Below are 18,479 nucleotides of genomic sequence, written 5' to 3'. Positions count from 1 at the left end.
ATAACAAAACACCAAAAAAAGGAAAAAACGAGTGTGTAGCCAGTGTGAAACACCACTGTCCTCTAGTGGTGTGTGTGAAAACAACATACCAGACAGATACAAAGTTAAAAACATCTATCAACATACTGTAAAGTGCCGACCCGGATCGATGTCCATGTTTACATGCCAGAAAACTGGACGGCAAAACAACAATGAACACTCATTGGCTATGGGTGGCATAACTGACTACTGTGTAGTCTGCACAGAATGTGCATAGTATAACAACTAAAGGGAGCCTGGACCCGGCAACTGCACAGCATATGGTGTGACAGTGCAAGAGTTGTTAAACGGCAGTGTCTGTTAAGTGGCACTGCCTGTCGGACTGAATCCGTTGGTGATTGCTCATCATGAGCACACAAGGAGTGAAGCAGGGATGTGGTTACAGGAAGCAGTGTAATCCTAAATTATCATTTAGGCCGCGGGGGTGGACTGTATCTAATTTGAAAATCCATGCAGATTCAAGCTGCAAGAGTTTTTTGGAACGGTTGCCCCCACGGATGGCAGCTGGTACGTGATCAATAATTTTATAGCGGAGGGTCGCCATGCTGTGTTTCAATTGAGCAAAATGCCTGGCGACCGGTTGATCGCTTTTGCCTGTTGCCAGCGCTGCCCTAATGGCACTGCGATGTTGTCCCATTCTAACCTTAAAGGCACAATCGGTTTTGCCGATGTAGAATAATCCGCAAGGACAATAAATTGCATAGACCACGAATTTCGTGGTGCACGTGAGAGGCCATTTGATGCGGAATTTTTTGCCTGTATGGGGGTGGCAAATCTCCGTGCCAGGCGTCATAAAGCTGCACGTAGTGCAGCCGAGGCAACGAAAGCACCCTGTTTTAGTGGGCCTAATGTTTCTGGAATTACTGTCAAAGTTGGTAATTTCAGTTTTTACCAGTAGGTCTTTAAGGTTAGGACAACGCTTGTAACTGGGCATCAGTTTTTTTTGTTTAAACATGGGTAAGGCGGGGTCTGAAGTAACAATTTGCCACCAGTGTTTGGCCTTACTGGTCGTTATTTGACTGGTGGTACTGAACCTGTTCACCCATGGTACACAGGGTTTGGGTGTTTTTAGGGTGGTCTTGGTAATGAGTGTGTCACGATCCCGTGACAGGGCCTTTTCTTTAGCCCGCAATAACTCACGTTTAGGGTACCCCCTTTCCACAAACTTGTCAATCATAAGATTGAGTTGGAGCTCAGTTTCTTGGGGGGTATCTGCTATCCTGCATACCCTCAGAAACTGAGAAAAAGGCAGGCTCTCCACAGTGCTGCGGGGATGGAAGCTGTTATGTCGGAGGAGGGTGTTGCGGTCCGTGGGTTTAACGTGGAGTGTAGTATGTAACTCACCATCTTGAATCGAGATAAGAATATCCAAGAAGGCGATGTTGGTGGTGCTGGTGACTAAAGATAACTTAATGGGGTGTGTCGACTCATTCTGTGTGGTCACCATATCTACCAGTGGCTGGATGGGGCCACTCCACATCAAATACAAATCATCTATATAGCGTACATACATTAAAATAGATGTTGCAATACTTAAGTTATCAAGGAAAAGTTCTTTCTCCACCTGCCACATGAACGCATTTGCAAAGGACGGGGCTACCGGGGAACCCATGGCACACCCCGTCCTCTGCAAATAGTACCCCCCGTCGACGGGGGGTACTATTTGCAGAGGACGGGGTGTGCCATGGGTTCCCCGGTAGCCCCGTCCTTTGCAAATGCGTTCATGTGGCAGGTGGAGAAAGAACTTTTCCTTGATAACTTAAGTATTGCAACATCTATTTTAATGTATGTACGCTATATAGATGATTTGTATTTGATGTGGAGTGGCCCCATCCAGCCACTGGTAGATATGGTGACCACACAGAATGAGTCGACACACCCCATTAAGTTATCTTTAGTCACCAGCACCACCAACATCGCCTTCTTGGATATTCTTATCTCGATTCAAGATGGTGAGTTACATACTACACTCCACGTTAAACCCACGGACCGCAACACCCTCCTCCGACATAACAGCTTCCATCCCCGCAGCACTGTGGAGAGCCTGCCTTTTTCGCAGTTTCTGAGGGTATGCAGGATAGCAGATACCCCCCAAGAAACTGAGCTCCAACTCAATCTTATGATTGACAAGTTTGTGGAAAGGGGGTACCCTAAACGTGAGTTATTGCGGGCTAAAGAAAAGGCCCTGTCACGGGATCGTGACACACTCATTACCAAGACCACCCTAAAAACACCCAAACCCTGTGTACCATGGGTGAACAGGTTCAGTACCACCAGTCAAATAACGACCAGTAAGGCCAAACACTGGTGGCAAATTGTTACTTCAGACCCCGCCTTACCCATGTTTAAACAAAAAAAACTGATGCCCAGTTACAAGCGTTGTCCTAACCTTAAAGACCTACAGGTAAAAACTGAAATTACCAACTTTGACAGTAATTCCAGAAACATTAGGCCCACTAAAACAGGGTGCTTTCGTTGCCTCGGCTGCACTACGTGCAGCTTTATGACGCCTGGCACGGAGATTTGCCACCCCCATACAGGCAAAAAATTCCGCATCAAATGGCCTCTCACGTGCACCACGAAATTCGTGGTCTATGCAATTTATTGTCCTTGCGGATTATTCTACATCGGCAAAACCGATTGTGCCTTTAAGGTTAGAATGGGACAACATCGCAGTGCCATTAGGGCAGCGCTGGCAACAGGCAAAAGCGATCAACCGGTCGCCAGGCATTTTGCTCAATTGAAACACAGCATGGCGACCCTCTGCTATAAAATTATTGATCACGTACCAGCTGCCATCCGTGGGGGCAACCGTTCCAAAAAACTCTTGCAGCTTGAATCTGCATGGATTTTCAAATTAGATACAGTCCACCCCCGCGGCCTAAATGATAATTTAGGATTACACTGCTTCCTGTAACCACATCCCTGCTTCACTCCTCGTGTGCTCATGATGAGCAATCACCAACGGATTCAGTCCGACAGGCAGTGCCACTTAACAGACACTGCCGTTTAACAACTCTTGCACTGTCACACCATATGCTGTGCAGTTGCCGGGTCCAGGCTCCCTTTAGTTCTTATACTATGCACATTCTGTGCAGACTACACAGTAGTCAGTTATGCCACCCATAGCCAATGAGTGTTCATTGTTGTTTTGCCGTCCAGTTTTCTGGCATGTAAACATGGACATCGATCCGGGTCGGCACTTTACAGTATGTTGATAGATGTTTTTAACTTTGTATCTGTCTGGTATGTTGTTTTCACACACACCACTAGAGGACAGTGGTGTTTCACACTGGCTACACACTCGTTTTTTCCTTTTTTTGGTGTTTTGTTATTAGCATCCTCTTAAAAGTTTTTGTTTCATTGCATGGATGCCCTAGTTTTAGTGATGTAGCACATTCATGATGTATCTCTATTGCAATTTGATCTGACACTATGTACCTTTTTGCCCACACTGTTTGCCCTCTTCTTCCAGCTACCCCATGTGACCTGCCTATCGGGCTGGACTGAAGCGCCGGCTGTGACACGGATCCTGACAGTGTGACATCACAGCAGTGCGCCACGTACCGGACACTCGTGCCGGAGGTCATGGGCGGGACGCAGGAAGGCAGGGGGTGAGTATGCACTGTATCACACACTATATATTCTCTGTTTGTACACTGCACATGTCGTTATCTTGCCTTATGTCCTGACGACGGGGGTACGACCCCCGAAACGTTGACAGGCCGATGGATTAAAATCCGTTCCAGTTTTCACCGTTTACAAGTCTCCGAGTGCCTTTGTCTGTCTGGTACTTATATATATATATATATATATAGTCCATGAATCAAGTGCAAAAACCAAGGTGTCCACAAATGATGGGACCGGCACATCCATATAGTAAATAATCAAGTATTTAATAAAGCAGGCAAATCATACTCATCTACAGGCAGTAGCAGCTAAGTAACCACGGGTATATTTCATCTCAGTGGTAGCCATAAACGTGAAGCATAGTAGCCATACATGTAGCCTGACGGGCCGTTTCGGCGCTCCTGCGCCTTTATCAAAGGGTATAGGATATATATATATATATACACACACACACACACACTCTATATTCCAATTGGATTATGCCAAATGTACAAATCCCTAGAACATATCTCTATATGCAAATGATAATTAGTAATCTCCAGTGATTTCATTAGCATCAGAGTTTCCTCACACTTTATACATCTCACACATTCCCAGCTGTTATTTTGTGTTATATTGTGTGACATACAACAGAATGTGAACATCTGGATTCTGATTCTAACTTTGTGACTAGAACAAACCTTGCAAGGGAAGCAAATACATTTATATTGTTTCTGTGCAGAGTAAATACTGGCTGCCTCTGCATGCAGCCCACACAGGTATTTTTTATTTTATTTACACTGCAAATATTGTGGCTGTGTCAGCAATCCTAGTTTGCTGGTGACCCTCCTCTCCTCCAGGTATATTGCTCTGTTCACGATGTTTACAACAATATAAAGGGGGCGGGTACTAGTCACTTACCGCTGATTTGCCGCTAAGAAGCGCCACAAGGCTCAGCTCTATACAGTACATATCAGCCAGTTATAATACCTCGTCCACTGAGGTGAGTTGATTTCCTTTCTATGAGACCCTGTTTCCATTGATCTGACTTTAAACCAGGGATGGGGAACATGTGACCCACCAGCTGTTGTTGTTGAACTACACATCCCTATCCAAACCGGGAGAAATACATTTTTTTCGGGTATTCCCCCCCCCGAAAATTGGGCACTATTCCAACATTCTGCCTGCTTGTTAGTGAAGTGGGCAAAATGTAGAGATAAATACAATGGACCTGGGGTCCCTGTTGAGAGGATGGGGTGATAAATAGACAATTCTGTGGTAATTATAGCAAATAGGATCCGGTAGTGGAGTTTCCCGATGAGGGGGTGTGGCCTAATGACAATGGCTTCCACTCTTTTGAGAGATGTCCGTAGAGAAGAAGCCAGTGGGTGGTAACAAGCCCAGGGCCTGGCTATTTACCTAGGCCATTCTGCTCATTGCAAATTATTCCTTTAGAAAAGAGCTTCTGTTTTGCCAGTGCTGACGCAGTGAAGAGATTTGTACCGCCTGTTTATAACTGGCCTCCTTCCTAGCCGGTGGTACATACGAGTAGACACTGGTGGCTTGCCAGAATCTACTGGACTCCAAGAAAATGGTGTGGCAGCCATTTTCCCAGTGAATTTGTAAATCAGATGAACAGTTCACCAAGAAAATGGATGCCATGACTTTTTTGGTGATTTTGTGCAGCAATGCACTCATTATAGCTATTATAACCAATGTGTATTTGAACGAACACGAAAGGACAGGGGCTGCAATGAATGATATTGATAATTGCTCACATTTTTCAGAACCTTAACGCTGACCGTGTCTACAAAGCTGAGGGTGCTCAGGTCCAGGATGAGCGAGTGAATGCCACACGTGTTGAATTCTAGACTGCCCAACACGCTGTCCTCTAATAATTCATTACACACTGCACTGTGCGTCTCTGGTTTATCACTAGGATCCGGTACATCGACGTAAGAAAGTTCATATGTCTAGGGAAAAAATATTAGGAACAATATTAATAATAGACAAAACGTGTCACACGTCTTCCTGGGGCAGAATAACGTGGCAAATTCACAGAATCCATTCTGGTGAACATTGTTTCTGTGGGCAAAATAGCAGAGATAGTGCCGCAGTCTCCAACATTCCTTGGGATATATAAAGCTGCGTACACACTAAGCCCCATATACACTAGACAATATCGCCACCGACTCTTGTGGAACTCAAGGCAAACACTATAGTGCATACACACCAAACACTATAGTGCATACACACCAAACACTATAGTGCATCCACACCAAACACTATAGTGCATCCACACCAAACACTATAGTGCATCCACACCAAACACTATAGTGCATACACCCCAAACATTATAGTGCATACACACCAAACACTATAGTGCATACACACCAAACACTATAGTGCATACACACCAAACATTATAGTGCATACACACCAAACACTATAGTGCATACACACCAAACACTATAGTGCATACACACCAAACACTATAGTGCATACACACCAAACACTATAGTGCATACACACCAAACATTATAGTGCATACACACCAAACACTATAGTGCATACACACCAAACACTATAGTGCATACACACCAAACACTATAGTGCATACACACCAAACACTATAGTGCATACACACCAAACATTATAGTGCATACACACCAAACACTATAGTGCATACACACCAAACACTATAGTGCATACACACCAAACACTATAGTGCATACACACCAAACACTATAGTGCATACACACCAAACACTATAGTGCATACACACCAAACACTATAGTGCATACACACCAAACACTATAGTGCATACACACCAAACACTATAGTGCATACACACCAAACACTATAGTGCATACACACCAAACACTATAGTGCATACACACCAAACATTATAGTGCATACACACCAAACATTATAGTGCATACACACCAAACACTATAGTGCATACACACCAAACATTATAGTGCATACACACCAAACACTATAGTGCATACACACCAAACATTATAGTGCATACACACCAAACACTATAGTGCATACACACCAAACATTATAGTGCATACACACCAAACACTATAGTGCATACACACCAAACATTATAGTGCATACACACCAAACATTATAGTGCATACACACCAAACACTATAGTGCATACACACCAAACATTATAGTGCATACACACCAAACACTATAGCGCATACACACCAAACATTATAGTGCATACATACCAAACACTATAGCGCATACACACCAAACACTATAGTGCATACACACCAAACATTATAGCTGAGTGCCATCATCAGATCCCGCTTCGTACATTCAGTCATTGGTTATATAGTCAAATTGCGCTGCGTGTGCAGATGACGGAGGACATGCTTAACAACCCGCGTATCGCTCATCATTAACGATATTGAGCATATAAGCGATATCACCAATGATATAGCTCAGACAGGCCAATATGCGCGATATCGTTGGTAATATTGCGTTAGTGTGTATGAGACTGTAGGCGACACTGCACGCGATACATTGCGGGTCATGGTTTCTTTTGAACTCCCTGGAACTCCAGGACAAACGATAACTTCTGTGAAATATATAATATATATTTATATATAATGATCTAGTCAGGACAGATGACAGAGTGGGGCGTTAGAATCCACAGGGGCACTCATCGTAAAGGATATAGGGGTAGATTTATTAAGCTTGGAGAAGAGATAAACTGGAGATAAAGCGGAGAAAAGGTAAAAGGAGATAAAGCACCAGCCAATCAGCTGTGTTTGAAAAAGACAGTTGGGAGCTGATTGGCTGGTGCTTTATCTTCTTTTACCTTTTCTCCGCTTTATCTCCAGTTTATCTCTTCTCCAAGCTTAATAAATCTGCCCCATAGTGAGCCATCTGAATTTGTTCAGGGTATTCATCACCGTCACATATTGTCTCTGCTGCCTCCCCCTCCCCCAATACCTACCCTGCAGCACTTACCTGCTCCGCCGTGAACTCATCCTTCTCCTTGGCCTTGAGCGCGCGCTTTTCCCGTTTCTCCGCCTTCTTCTGCAGCTGCTTCTGCTTTTTATCTGCTTTTTTCTTGATCTCGATCAGTTCATCCACCTTGATGCCGCTCTGTAATATACAATAGCTGGCGTTAGTTTTCAGCATAGGCCCTGCCTGCTCCATCTTTCTGCAGGTCTGATAGACCATTCCGGCCAGGATAGACTGGAATACGCAGTGTCCTAGGAGAGACGGACATGGAGGATCTTTTTTATAGAACATGGAAGGTAAATGTTAAAACAACTGAATATAGAAGACAAATAATTGTAAAGGTCTATTTATCATTGGCAGTAAAGTGGTGAGCGCTGTGTACCAGCACCACGTAGTAGCACCGGTATTTATAATCGGCAGTAAAGTGGGGGGAGGGTTGTGTGTACCAGCATCACGTAGTAGCACCGGTATTTATCATCGGCAATAAAGTGGTGAGGGTTGTGTGTACCCGCACCATGTAGTAGCACCGGTATTTATCATCGGCAGTAAAGTGGTGAGCGTTGTGTGTACCAGCACCACGTAGTAGCACCGGTATTTATCATCGGCAGTAAAATGGCGAGTGTTGTGTGTACCAGCATTACGTAGTAGCACCGGTATTTATAATTGGCAGTAAAGTGGCGAGGGTTGTGTGTACCAGCACCACGTAGTAGCACCGGTATTTATCATCGGCAGTAAAGTGGCGAGGGCTGTGTGTACCAGGACCACGTAGTAGCACCGGTATTTATTATCGGCAGTAAAGTGGCGAGCGCTGTGTGTACCAGCATCACGTAGTAGCACCGGTATTTATCATCGGCAGTAAAGTGGCGAGCGCTGTGTGTACCAGCACCGCGTAGTAGCACCGGTATTTATCATCGGCAGTAAAGTGGCGAGCGCTGTGTGTACCAGCACCACGTAGTAGCACCGGTATTTATCATCGGCAGTAAAGTGGCGAGCGCTGTGTGTACCAGCACCACGTAGTAGCACCGGTATTTATCATCGGCAGTAAAGTGGTGAGCGCTGTGTGTACCAGCACCACGTAGTAGCACCGGTATTTATCATCGGCAGTAAAGTGGCGAGGGCTGTGTGTACCAGCATCATGTAGTAGCACCGGTATTTATCATCGGCAGTAAAGTGGCGAGCGCTGTGTGTACCAGCATCACGTAGTAGCACCGGTATTTATCATCAGCAGTAAAGTGGCGAGGGTTGTGTGTACCAGCATCACGTAGTAGCACCGGTATTTATCATCGGCAGTAAAGTGGCGAGGGCTGTGTGTACCAGGACCACGTAGTAGCACCGGTATTTATTATCGGCAGTAAAGTGGCGAGCGCTGTGTGTACCAGCATCATGTAGTAGCACCGGTATTTATTATCGGCAGTAGAGTGGCGAGGGTTGTGTGTTACAGCACCACGTAGTAGCACCGGCATTTATCACTGGCAGTAAAGTGGCGAGCGCTGTGTGTACCAGCACCATGTAGTAGCGCCGGTATTTATCATCCCTATATGGAGGTGTTCTCCCACCCGCCAGCAGCCTGACGCCATCATTTTTTTTTATTTGTCCTGAGTGCCAATATGTACACAGTCAATGCATACTGCGTCCCCTCGCCACGCTTCGGGCACGGTGACTCACTACGCTCGGAACACTATTTTATTTTCCCATCATGCCGTAGTGGATAGTAGGGCATGAAATACCGCCTGTCGACACAAAAAAAAACAACGTGAAAAAAAAGTATGTCAATCTTTTGACTGTCAACCTAATGCTTGTGTTGACCATATCCTGCAGCGCAGGCTCTCCGAATTCGTCATGGCCACGTATCGGTAACACAGACACTCGATAAATCACCATATTTGCCCATTATATAAACTATAAGTTCCTAAAACATGATTATGTGTGACAATTGCGATTATAATAATAAGCCCCTTCATTAATAGCATCCTCCGGTGTCCAATCATTAACGCCATATTGTAAATTGCAAATTGGTCATTTATTTTGAATTTTTTTTTTTTTTTAAACTTACCATCTTTTTAACCGCGTTGGCATACAAATCCGCATTTGCAAAGTAAATGGTGCAGGACGATCTGAAGATCTTTATCCCGGGGACCTCTGTGGCCTGCGGCACAATACACAGCACATTAAGGTCTGTCATCACCTTCCCTGAAGTAGCCTAGAACTCACAATGGGCCTTATTCTGGTCGGTGCGGCCGGATCCGATTATGCGGCCAGGACCGTGCGTGCGAAACCCCGCCTTCCATACGGATCGCCAACTCCGTCCGTACGCGGTAAGAAGCTGGCCGAACGGACCGCACGTGTATTTTACACGGAATACGCCTCCTCCATCTAAGGGAACCTCCCCCATCATTCGATGGTCGCAGACAATCGAATGCAGGACCGAGTGCTCCACCAGCTCCCGCAACCTCAGACCACACGGACATTTTTCCGTGCAAAAGCAGGGATCTGGGCGGGCAGCTGACATCCGGCGATGTCATATGTCCTCCCCCTACACGTGCGTCACGGCCGCATTACCATACGTACGCCCAGCGTTTGCATGGGAACGCCCATGAAACGCGGGGCGTATGCATATGGTAATGAGCCCAAATAGCCCTTCACGCCCCTCTCCACCCCCTATTCGGAGTGTTCACATATCATGCGGGATTTGGCCATACGCCCCGCTCGCACATGCGCAGAGACGCCTCTGCACATGCGCAGACACAAAACATCGGCGGCCCGAACGCACGCGGATATATCCGCACCGACCAGAATAAGGGCCAATGTATTGTTCTCTAGAGTCCTGATGAAGTACTTACTGTATAATGGTTTATGGTCAGCTGGCGCGGTTCCGTCGGTCCAGCTCAGGTGGGAACATCCCTATTTTCGACAGCGTGGGTTCCTAACCATTTTCCTCAAGGCACATTAACAGTCCAGGTTTTAAGGATAGCCATACTTAAAAACAGGAGACTTAATTAGTACTTCATTTGCTTTAACTGCCGGTGCTCAAGGATGGCTAGGACTAAAACCTGGACTGTTAGCGTACCTTGGGAACCGGGATTGGGGAACACTGGGCTGCAGGTGGGTATATATGTGGAAACATTCTAACAACCTGATAGGCTACAGGTCCCTCTACATCACTGATGGTTCTAATGCAGTCATTGCTAGAGGTTGGGCTATACAGCATCCAATGATCTCATTGGCTACAGCTCAGTCTAAGCATCATAATGCAGTGAGTGACAACATGTTGGTCTATACCTGGGAACATTCCAACTCTGTGATTGGCTGAAGGTGAACATTCTAATTCTGTGATTGGCTACAGGTCCTTATACACTTGTGAACATTATAACGCAGTATAGATATATTGCTAATGCATTATCATACAAAGATCTAAATCGACAGAGCGTGCTGTGTGTACAGGCGAACCGTGGACCAAGCCAGCTGGGTAGACACATGTCAGCTTCAAAATGTGATAAAGTGGAGAGCGATAAACAGCCAGCCAATCAGCTCCTACCTGCTATGTTACAGGCTGGGTTTGCAAAAATGGCAGGTAGGAGCTGATTGGCTGGTTGTTTATCACTCTCCACTTTATCACATTGTGAAGCTTACTGCATCTGGCCCTTGTCAGTAGGAGAAATGTTGGACATTTCTCAACAAAGAACCAGTATGATCAGTTTATCTCAAGACGACGTTTGGCTTCGCTGGTACGTCAGTAAGCTAAGAACTCTGCGCATGTGGGTCTTCCCAGGTACCTACCTGCTGGTACTGAGACACGTCTTTGTATATGTCTGTACTGGACACTTGCCCAAGGATGGAGTAATGGGGTCTGTGGATGGAGGAAAGAGCAGATATACAGTACAGTACAGTATACGGATTAGTCACATAGTGCATGGAAATGTTTGCAGCAAACCTATGTTGGATATATTATTATAGAACGGTCCCAGGATTTCAGGAAAATGGCCGGATTTAATGATTTGTGAATGCAGCGCTCACTTTCCTCATTACAAAATAAATATTTATAAAAAATAAAAAAAAAGGAAGAAGAAATGTAATTTCAGGTTTAGTGTGTATATGAGGAAAGGGGTGGAGAGGATTGTTTTTTTCCAAAAATTTTTTAAAAAAAGGGACCCCGCAGCCCTCTGGCTTGCGAAGAGGTAAAGGGGTCCGGTGCTTTCCCTTAGGAGAATGGTGTCCCCATATGTAGAGCAGGTGGCACTCGGAGACTGAAGTACAACAGGACAGAGGGGGTGATTCTGGTTGGATTGCTAAGCAGCGAGAATTCGCTGAGCCTTCCAACGCCCACCGCACTCCAAACATCCCCGCTGCATCGTGAATGGATGTTTTACATGCACCCTATGGTAGCGTAGGGGAGCAAAATCATTAGATGTCACCGACCACTGAATGATTATTTTCACTACTCACAAATCTAAGTCAGTCTGAGCCGCTGTGTCCAGTCCGAGAAGGAGGCGGGGGGCTGACGTACTGTGACAGCTACCCACCTGCGTTCGCACAGCAGCCCTGCACATGCACAGTATGAAAACATCGGTCCCCGATGCGAACACGTCGTGGCCAGAGACAATCAGAATGAGGGCCCAAGTCTCTGAGTTCCTGCCTTCGTGGATTGCTCTCTCTCTCTCTCATTGGGCGGGATGTATTAATATACATTGCCACCCTTCGCCGGGTGTCCGCCGCGATGCTGCCGCATATGTACTAACATATGCGGCTGGCATCACGGTGCAGTAACGGAGCCCCCCCACGATACCTGTTCTCTGGTCTGCGGGGGGGTCTCCGTCTCCTCCCTGCCGGCTCCTGATGCCTACACGCCGGGGACAGCTAAGCAGGCTGTCCCCGGCGCCTCCTCCCCCCCCCCCTGCAGCCGGGAGGACGTCCGGCTGCGTTGATAGGGGGAGGAAGGGCTTACCGGGGTCCTGGAGGACCTGCAAGAAGATAAGCCCAAGGGAGGGGGAAAGGGGGGGGGGGGTCGGCAAGGCGGCGGGGTTGCGGCGACGCGGCGGGAGGAGAAAAGAAGACCATAGGCTTCTATAGGGTATCGCCACCCAGAGGGTGGCGATACCCTGTCTGGCGAAAACGGGGTGGACGGGTAATAGTACATAGGAAAATGCGGTAAAACCCCCGTTTTACCGCATTTTCCCTTTAGTACATCTCGCCCATTATGTTACAGCAATTCCTAATGAATCTTGTAAAAAAAAAAACGTAATCGATAAAATGTAGAAATGAAGTCTGTCAGTTACTCACAGCTGGGTCCTGAAGATCACCATCAGGAGGGAAAAGGCCACAGAAACACCCAGACCGATGTCCAAATTTAGGAGTATTGTAGCCACGAAGGTCACTAACCAGACCAGCTGCAAGGTTCCATAGTGTTAGAGGTCAGTGTCGGAGGTATGGGAGTATGTACCGTATACCACAGAGTTATGCAATGTCAGCCATGGTCTGTGTAAGGGTGCAGTAGTACTGCAGCTGTTAGTGTCCATAGATATTGTAATAATACCTCCCAACAGTCCCGATTTTAGCGGGACAGTCCCGATTATCAGGGCCTGTCCCGCTGTCCCTTCCGCGGCCGGCAGTGTCCTGCGGTGAGGGGGGGCTGTTGGGATTACCCCCTGTCGGCTGCTAAGCAGCGGGGAATAAAAGCTGTGCGCATGCGCACAGCGTCTATTCCCGCAGCCAGGGGGCTGGGGGCATGGCTAGAGGCTCCGAGAGCCTCTGGGTCATGCTCCCATTGCGTCAAAATGGGGGGCGTGGCCTCGTAAAAGAGTTAGGAATTAGGTCACGCCCCCTAAAATTTCGACGCGCCTGCGGCACGCATCAACGTCGTCCCGCCTCCTACTCCATAAAAGTTGGGAGGTATGTTGTATGGCCACATCATCTACACCTCTGTATACCTGTCCTGCATCACTGACACCTCTGTATACCTGTCCTGAATCACTGACACCTCTGTATACCTGTCCCGCATCACTGACACCTCTGTATACCTGTCCCGCATCACTGACACCTCTGTATACCTGTCCCGCATCACTGACACCTCTGTATACCTGTCCCGCATCACTGACACCTCTGTATACCTGTCCCGCATCACTGACACCTCTGTATACCTGTCCCGCATCACTTACACCTCACCATACCTGTCCCGCATCACTTACACCTCACCATACCTGTCCCCCATCACTGACACCTCACCATACCTGTCCCACATCACTGACACCTCACCATACCTGTCCCACATCACTTACACCTCACCATACCTGTCCCACATCACTGACACCTCACCATACCTGTCCCGCATCACTTACACCTCACCATACCTGTCCCACATCACTGACACCTCACCATACCTGTCCCACATCACTTACACCTCACCATACCTGTCCCACATCACTGACACCTCACCATACCTGTCCCACATCACTGACACCTCACCATACCTGTCCCCCATCACTGACACCTCACCTGTCCCACATCACCGACACTTCAGCATAGCTGCCTTTTAGAGAAAAAAGGCATCCAAAATAATCTTTATTGGGCACAATTTACTATTTAAAAACCTCTAACTACATTATTATTTACCTGGAGGCAGGTAGCGCACAGTGCCCTGTCGAAATCCTCCGTCACCCTGGATGTAAAGAGGACATAGAATCGCTATTGACCTGTGAGAACGCGCTTCAGTCTTCAAAAAGTGATAACATGGAGAGTGATAAACAGCCAGCCAATCAGCTCCTAACAGTTAGGAGCTGATTGGCTGGCTTTATCGGTCTCCACGTTATCACTTTTGAAGCTCCGTACATATGGCCCATAGTGTGTACACAGTACTAGAGGATATACACAAAATATTGTTGACAATAACGTTATCGTGCTTATCAATAATAAACATCATCAACCACAATCTTGTAACGCTTCCTACCAAATCCACTTTGTTCGTTCTCCAAAGTGCTGGAATATCCGCAAACTGCTTGAAAATCCCCTTTAGGTTCACAATGACCACGGAAGCCAATATAGCCTGGGGGATAAAGAACGACATTCAGCCAAAATTCTGTTGGGCAGTTAGAGGAATCCCATGCAAAGCCAGAGAGAGCAACCCAAATGTACACCCTGCGGTAAGGGGCTACGCCCTGCGGTAAGCGGCTTCGCCCTGCGGTAAGGGGCTACAAGCGGCTACACCCTGCGGTAAGGGGCTACAAGTGGCTACACCCTGTGGTAAGGGGCTACAAGCGGCTACACCCTGCAGTAAGGGGCTACAAGCGGCTACACCCTGCGGTATGGGACTACACCCTGCGGTAAGCGGCTCAACACAATACATTATGGAATCAAGCCTTGAGCAAGATGGGTGTCTTATTATAGATCTACACATATTACATAGACAGCCAATAGGTCAACATGGGTCAAAAGCAGTGGCGGATCCTGAGGAAGGGGCTGCAGCACAGTTCAAAATTCAAATACACACACTGTCAGTGAGACTGTTTGGAATGGCAGTTGGTGGCAGTGGGTGTGGCTCCCTTATTTGAATGGTCCTGCAGCCCCATCCTCAGGAGCTGCCACTTGTTTAAAAGGTTGACTGTGTCTAAAGTTGACAGGGTTAATGGGTTGAAACAGAAATGGCAGACACAATTTTTTTTTATTTGCTGGCCGTAATGTGTCCATTTTACAGTCATGTGGATCACTCCACATTTACTCTTCCCAATCATAGTCCACATGGATTGTAAGGGACACAAAAGTTTAGGAAATCCAGAAAAGCTTGTTGACCATTAGATGGTGATGTTGCTGTGGCAGGGAAGACAAGGGGCTGTGGAAGAGGATGTTGCTGTGGCAGGGGAAGACAAGGGGCTGTGGCGGAGGATGGTGCTGTGGCAGGGGAAGACGAGGGGCTGTGGCGGGGAAGACAAGGGGCTTTGGCAGAGGATGGTGCTGTGGCTGGGGAAGACAAGGGGCTTTGGCAGAGGATGGTGCTGTGGCTGGGGAAGACAAGGGGCTGTGGCAGAGGATGGTGCTGTGGCTGGGGAAGACAAGAGGCTGTGGCTGAGAATGGTGCTGTGGCTGGGGAAGACAAGGGGCTTTGGCAGAGGATGGTGCTGTGGCTGGGGAAGACAAGGGGCTTTGGCAGAGGATGGTGCTGTGGCTGGGGAAGACAAGGGGCTTTGGCAGAGGATGGTGCTGTGGCTGGGGAAGACAAGGGGCTGTGGCAGAGGATGGTGCTGTGGCTGGGGAAGACAAGAGGCTGTGGCTGAGAATGGTGCTGTGGCTGGGGAAGACAAGGGGCTTTGGCAGAGGATGGTGCTGTGGCTGGGGAAGACAAGGGGCTTTGGCAGAGGATGGTGCTGTGGCTGGGGAAGACAAGGGGCTGTGGCAGAGGATGGTGCTGTGGCTGGGGAAGACAAGGGGCTGTGGCAGAGGATGGTGCTGTGGCTGGGGAAGACAAGAGGCTGTGGCTGAGAATGGTGCTGTGGCTGGGGAAGACAAGAGGCTGTGGCTGAGAATGGTGACGTAGCCTTAGGTGAGGAATCGGTTTTGTTTTTTGTATTGACCAACATGTGTTTATTTCTCTGTGGTGGCTATTTTTATCCCCCCCCCCCTGGACAGGTAGAATGTGTCTGTATATATATGGGGGGGGGGGGGGGGGGGGCTGTGACTCTCACCATGAATCTAACCCTTCTGATCCTGTGATCTGTACCCTACAAATAGCTGGTGGGGGAACACTGCAAAGCAGACGATTAATGACATTGTTATGCAAAAACAGTTGTGTAATAACGGATTGTGCAAATAATATTATTACAGTATATAAAGCAGCTTCCACTTCCTGAAGATTCCCATATCAGAATCAAATCTGGGAATCTGGGGAATTCTACTTCCCCACCTGTTATTTATACAATAATATTCTATTATAGCGAGTGTTCTGTTAGTGAGCGGCACCCACAATGAGCATCACTGTCTACACAGAATTGTAGTTACATCCCCACCCGAGCTGGCAAGAGACCCGAGGCCACCCGCAGGGAACAGACGCACCTGTGCGATAAACTCACCGACCCCGACTCACTTTTGGAAGAGTCTTAAACAGCTCTCCAGCCTTCAGGATGATAACGAGGATAAGCAAGGACGATACAGCACCAGCAACCTAAATACAAACAGGTGTTATTCCTGGGGGACGATACAGCGCCAGCAACCTAAATACAAACAGGTGTTATTCCTGGGGGGGGACGATACAGTGCCAGCAACCTAAATACAAACAGGTGTTATTCCTGGGGGGACGATACAGCCACAGCAACCTAAATACAAACAGGTGTTATTCCTGGGGGGACGATACAGCGCAAATGCAAACAGGTGTTATTCCTGGGGGGACGATACAGCACCAGCAACCTAAATACAAACAGGTGTTATTCCTGGGGGGGATGATACAGCTCCAGCAACCTAAATACAAACAGGTGTTATTCCTGGGGGGGCGATACAGCGCCAGCAACCTAAATACAAACAGGTGTTATTCCTGGGGGGGCGATACAGCGCCAGCAACCTAAATACAAACAGGTGTTATTCCTGGGGGGTGATACAGCGCCAGCAACCTAAATACAAACAGGTGTTAGTCCTGGGGGGACGATACAGCGCCAGCAACCTAAATACAAACAGGTGTTATTCATGGGGGGGGGACGATACAGCGCCAGCAACCTAAATACAAACAGGTGTTATTCCTGGGGGGACGATACAGCGCAAATGCAAACAGGTGTTATTCCTGGGGGGACGATACAGCACCAGCAACCTAAATACAAACAGGTGTTATTCCTGGGGGGGATGATACAGCTCCAGCAACCTAAATACAAACAGGTGTTATTCCTGGGGGGGCGATACAGCGCCAGCAACCTAAATACAAACAGGTGTTATTCCTGGGGGGGCGATACAGCGCCAGCAACCTAAATACAAACAGGTGTTATTCCTGGGGGGTGATACAGCGCCAGCAACCTAAATACAAACAGGTGTTAGTCCTGGGGGGGCGATACAGCGCCAGCAACCTAAATACAAACAGGTGTTATTCCTGGGCGGCGATACAGCGCCAGCAACCTAAATACAAACAGGTGTTAGTCCTGGGGGACGATACAGCGCCAGCAACCTAAATACAAACAGGTGTTATTCCTGGGGGGGGCGATACAGCGCCAGCAACCTAAATACAAACAGGTGTTATTCCTGGGCGGCGATACAGCGCCAGCAACCTAAATACAAACAGGTGTTAGTCCTGGGGGACGATACAGCGCCAGCAACCTAAATACAAACAGGTGTTATTCCTGGGGGGGCGATACAGCGCCAGCAACCTAAATACAAACAGGTGTTATTCCTGGGGGGGCGATACAGCGCCAGCAACCTAAATACAAACAGGTGTTAGTCCTGGGGGGCGATACAGCGCCAGCAACCTAAATACAAACAGGTGTTATTCCTGGGGGGCGATACAGCGCCAGCAACCTAAATACAAACAGGTGTTATTCCTGGGGGGCGATACAGCGCCAGCAGCCTTAATACAAACAGGTGTTATTCCTGGGGGGGCGATACAGCGCCAGCAACCTAAATACAAACAGGTGTTATTCCTGGGGGGCGATACAGCGCCAGCAACCTAAATACAAACAGGTGTTAGTCCTGGGGGGGCGATACAGCGCCAGCAACCTAAATACAAACAGGTGTTATTCCTGGGCGGCGATACAGCGCCAGCAACCTAAATACAAACAGGTGTTATTCCTGGGCGGCGATACAGCGCCAGCAACCTAAATACAAACAGGTGTTAGTCCTGGGGGGCGATACAGCGCCAGCAACCTAAATACAAACAGGTGTTA

General features: G+C 47.7%; 1 protein-coding gene across 5 annotated transcripts in view; it reads right to left on the bottom strand.

Annotated features, from left to right (window-relative positions):
* LOC146025641 (solute carrier family 26 member 6-like) overlaps nucleotides 1-18,479 on the bottom strand; it is a 42,655-nt gene that overhangs the window by 3,325 nt on the left and 20,851 nt on the right. For all 5 annotated transcript variants that reach the window (XM_083155605.1, XM_083155603.1, XM_083155606.1 and 2 more), the window contains exons 12-18: nucleotides 16,706-16,783; nucleotides 14,579-14,674; nucleotides 12,916-13,022; nucleotides 11,416-11,485; nucleotides 9,692-9,784; nucleotides 7,642-7,779; nucleotides 5,427-5,621 (exon numbers count right to left, since the gene is read on the bottom strand). In XM_083155605.1, coding sequence (XP_083011731.1) covers nucleotides 5,427-5,621; nucleotides 7,642-7,779; nucleotides 9,692-9,784; nucleotides 11,416-11,485; nucleotides 12,916-13,022; nucleotides 14,579-14,674; nucleotides 16,706-16,783 — 777 coding nt within the window. The remainder of the gene's footprint in view (nucleotides 1-5,426; nucleotides 5,622-7,641; nucleotides 7,780-9,691; nucleotides 9,785-11,415; nucleotides 11,486-12,915; nucleotides 13,023-14,578; nucleotides 14,675-16,705; nucleotides 16,784-18,479) is intronic.

This window comes from Crinia signifera, chromosome 8 (assembly GCF_055691185.1).
Source record: "Crinia signifera chromosome 8, ASM5569118v1, whole genome shotgun sequence".
NCBI classification, from domain to species: Eukaryota; Metazoa; Chordata; class Amphibia; order Anura; family Myobatrachidae; genus Crinia; species Crinia signifera.
Note: the sequence above shows the minus strand (reverse complement) of the source record. Positions and strands in the feature narration are given on the sequence as shown.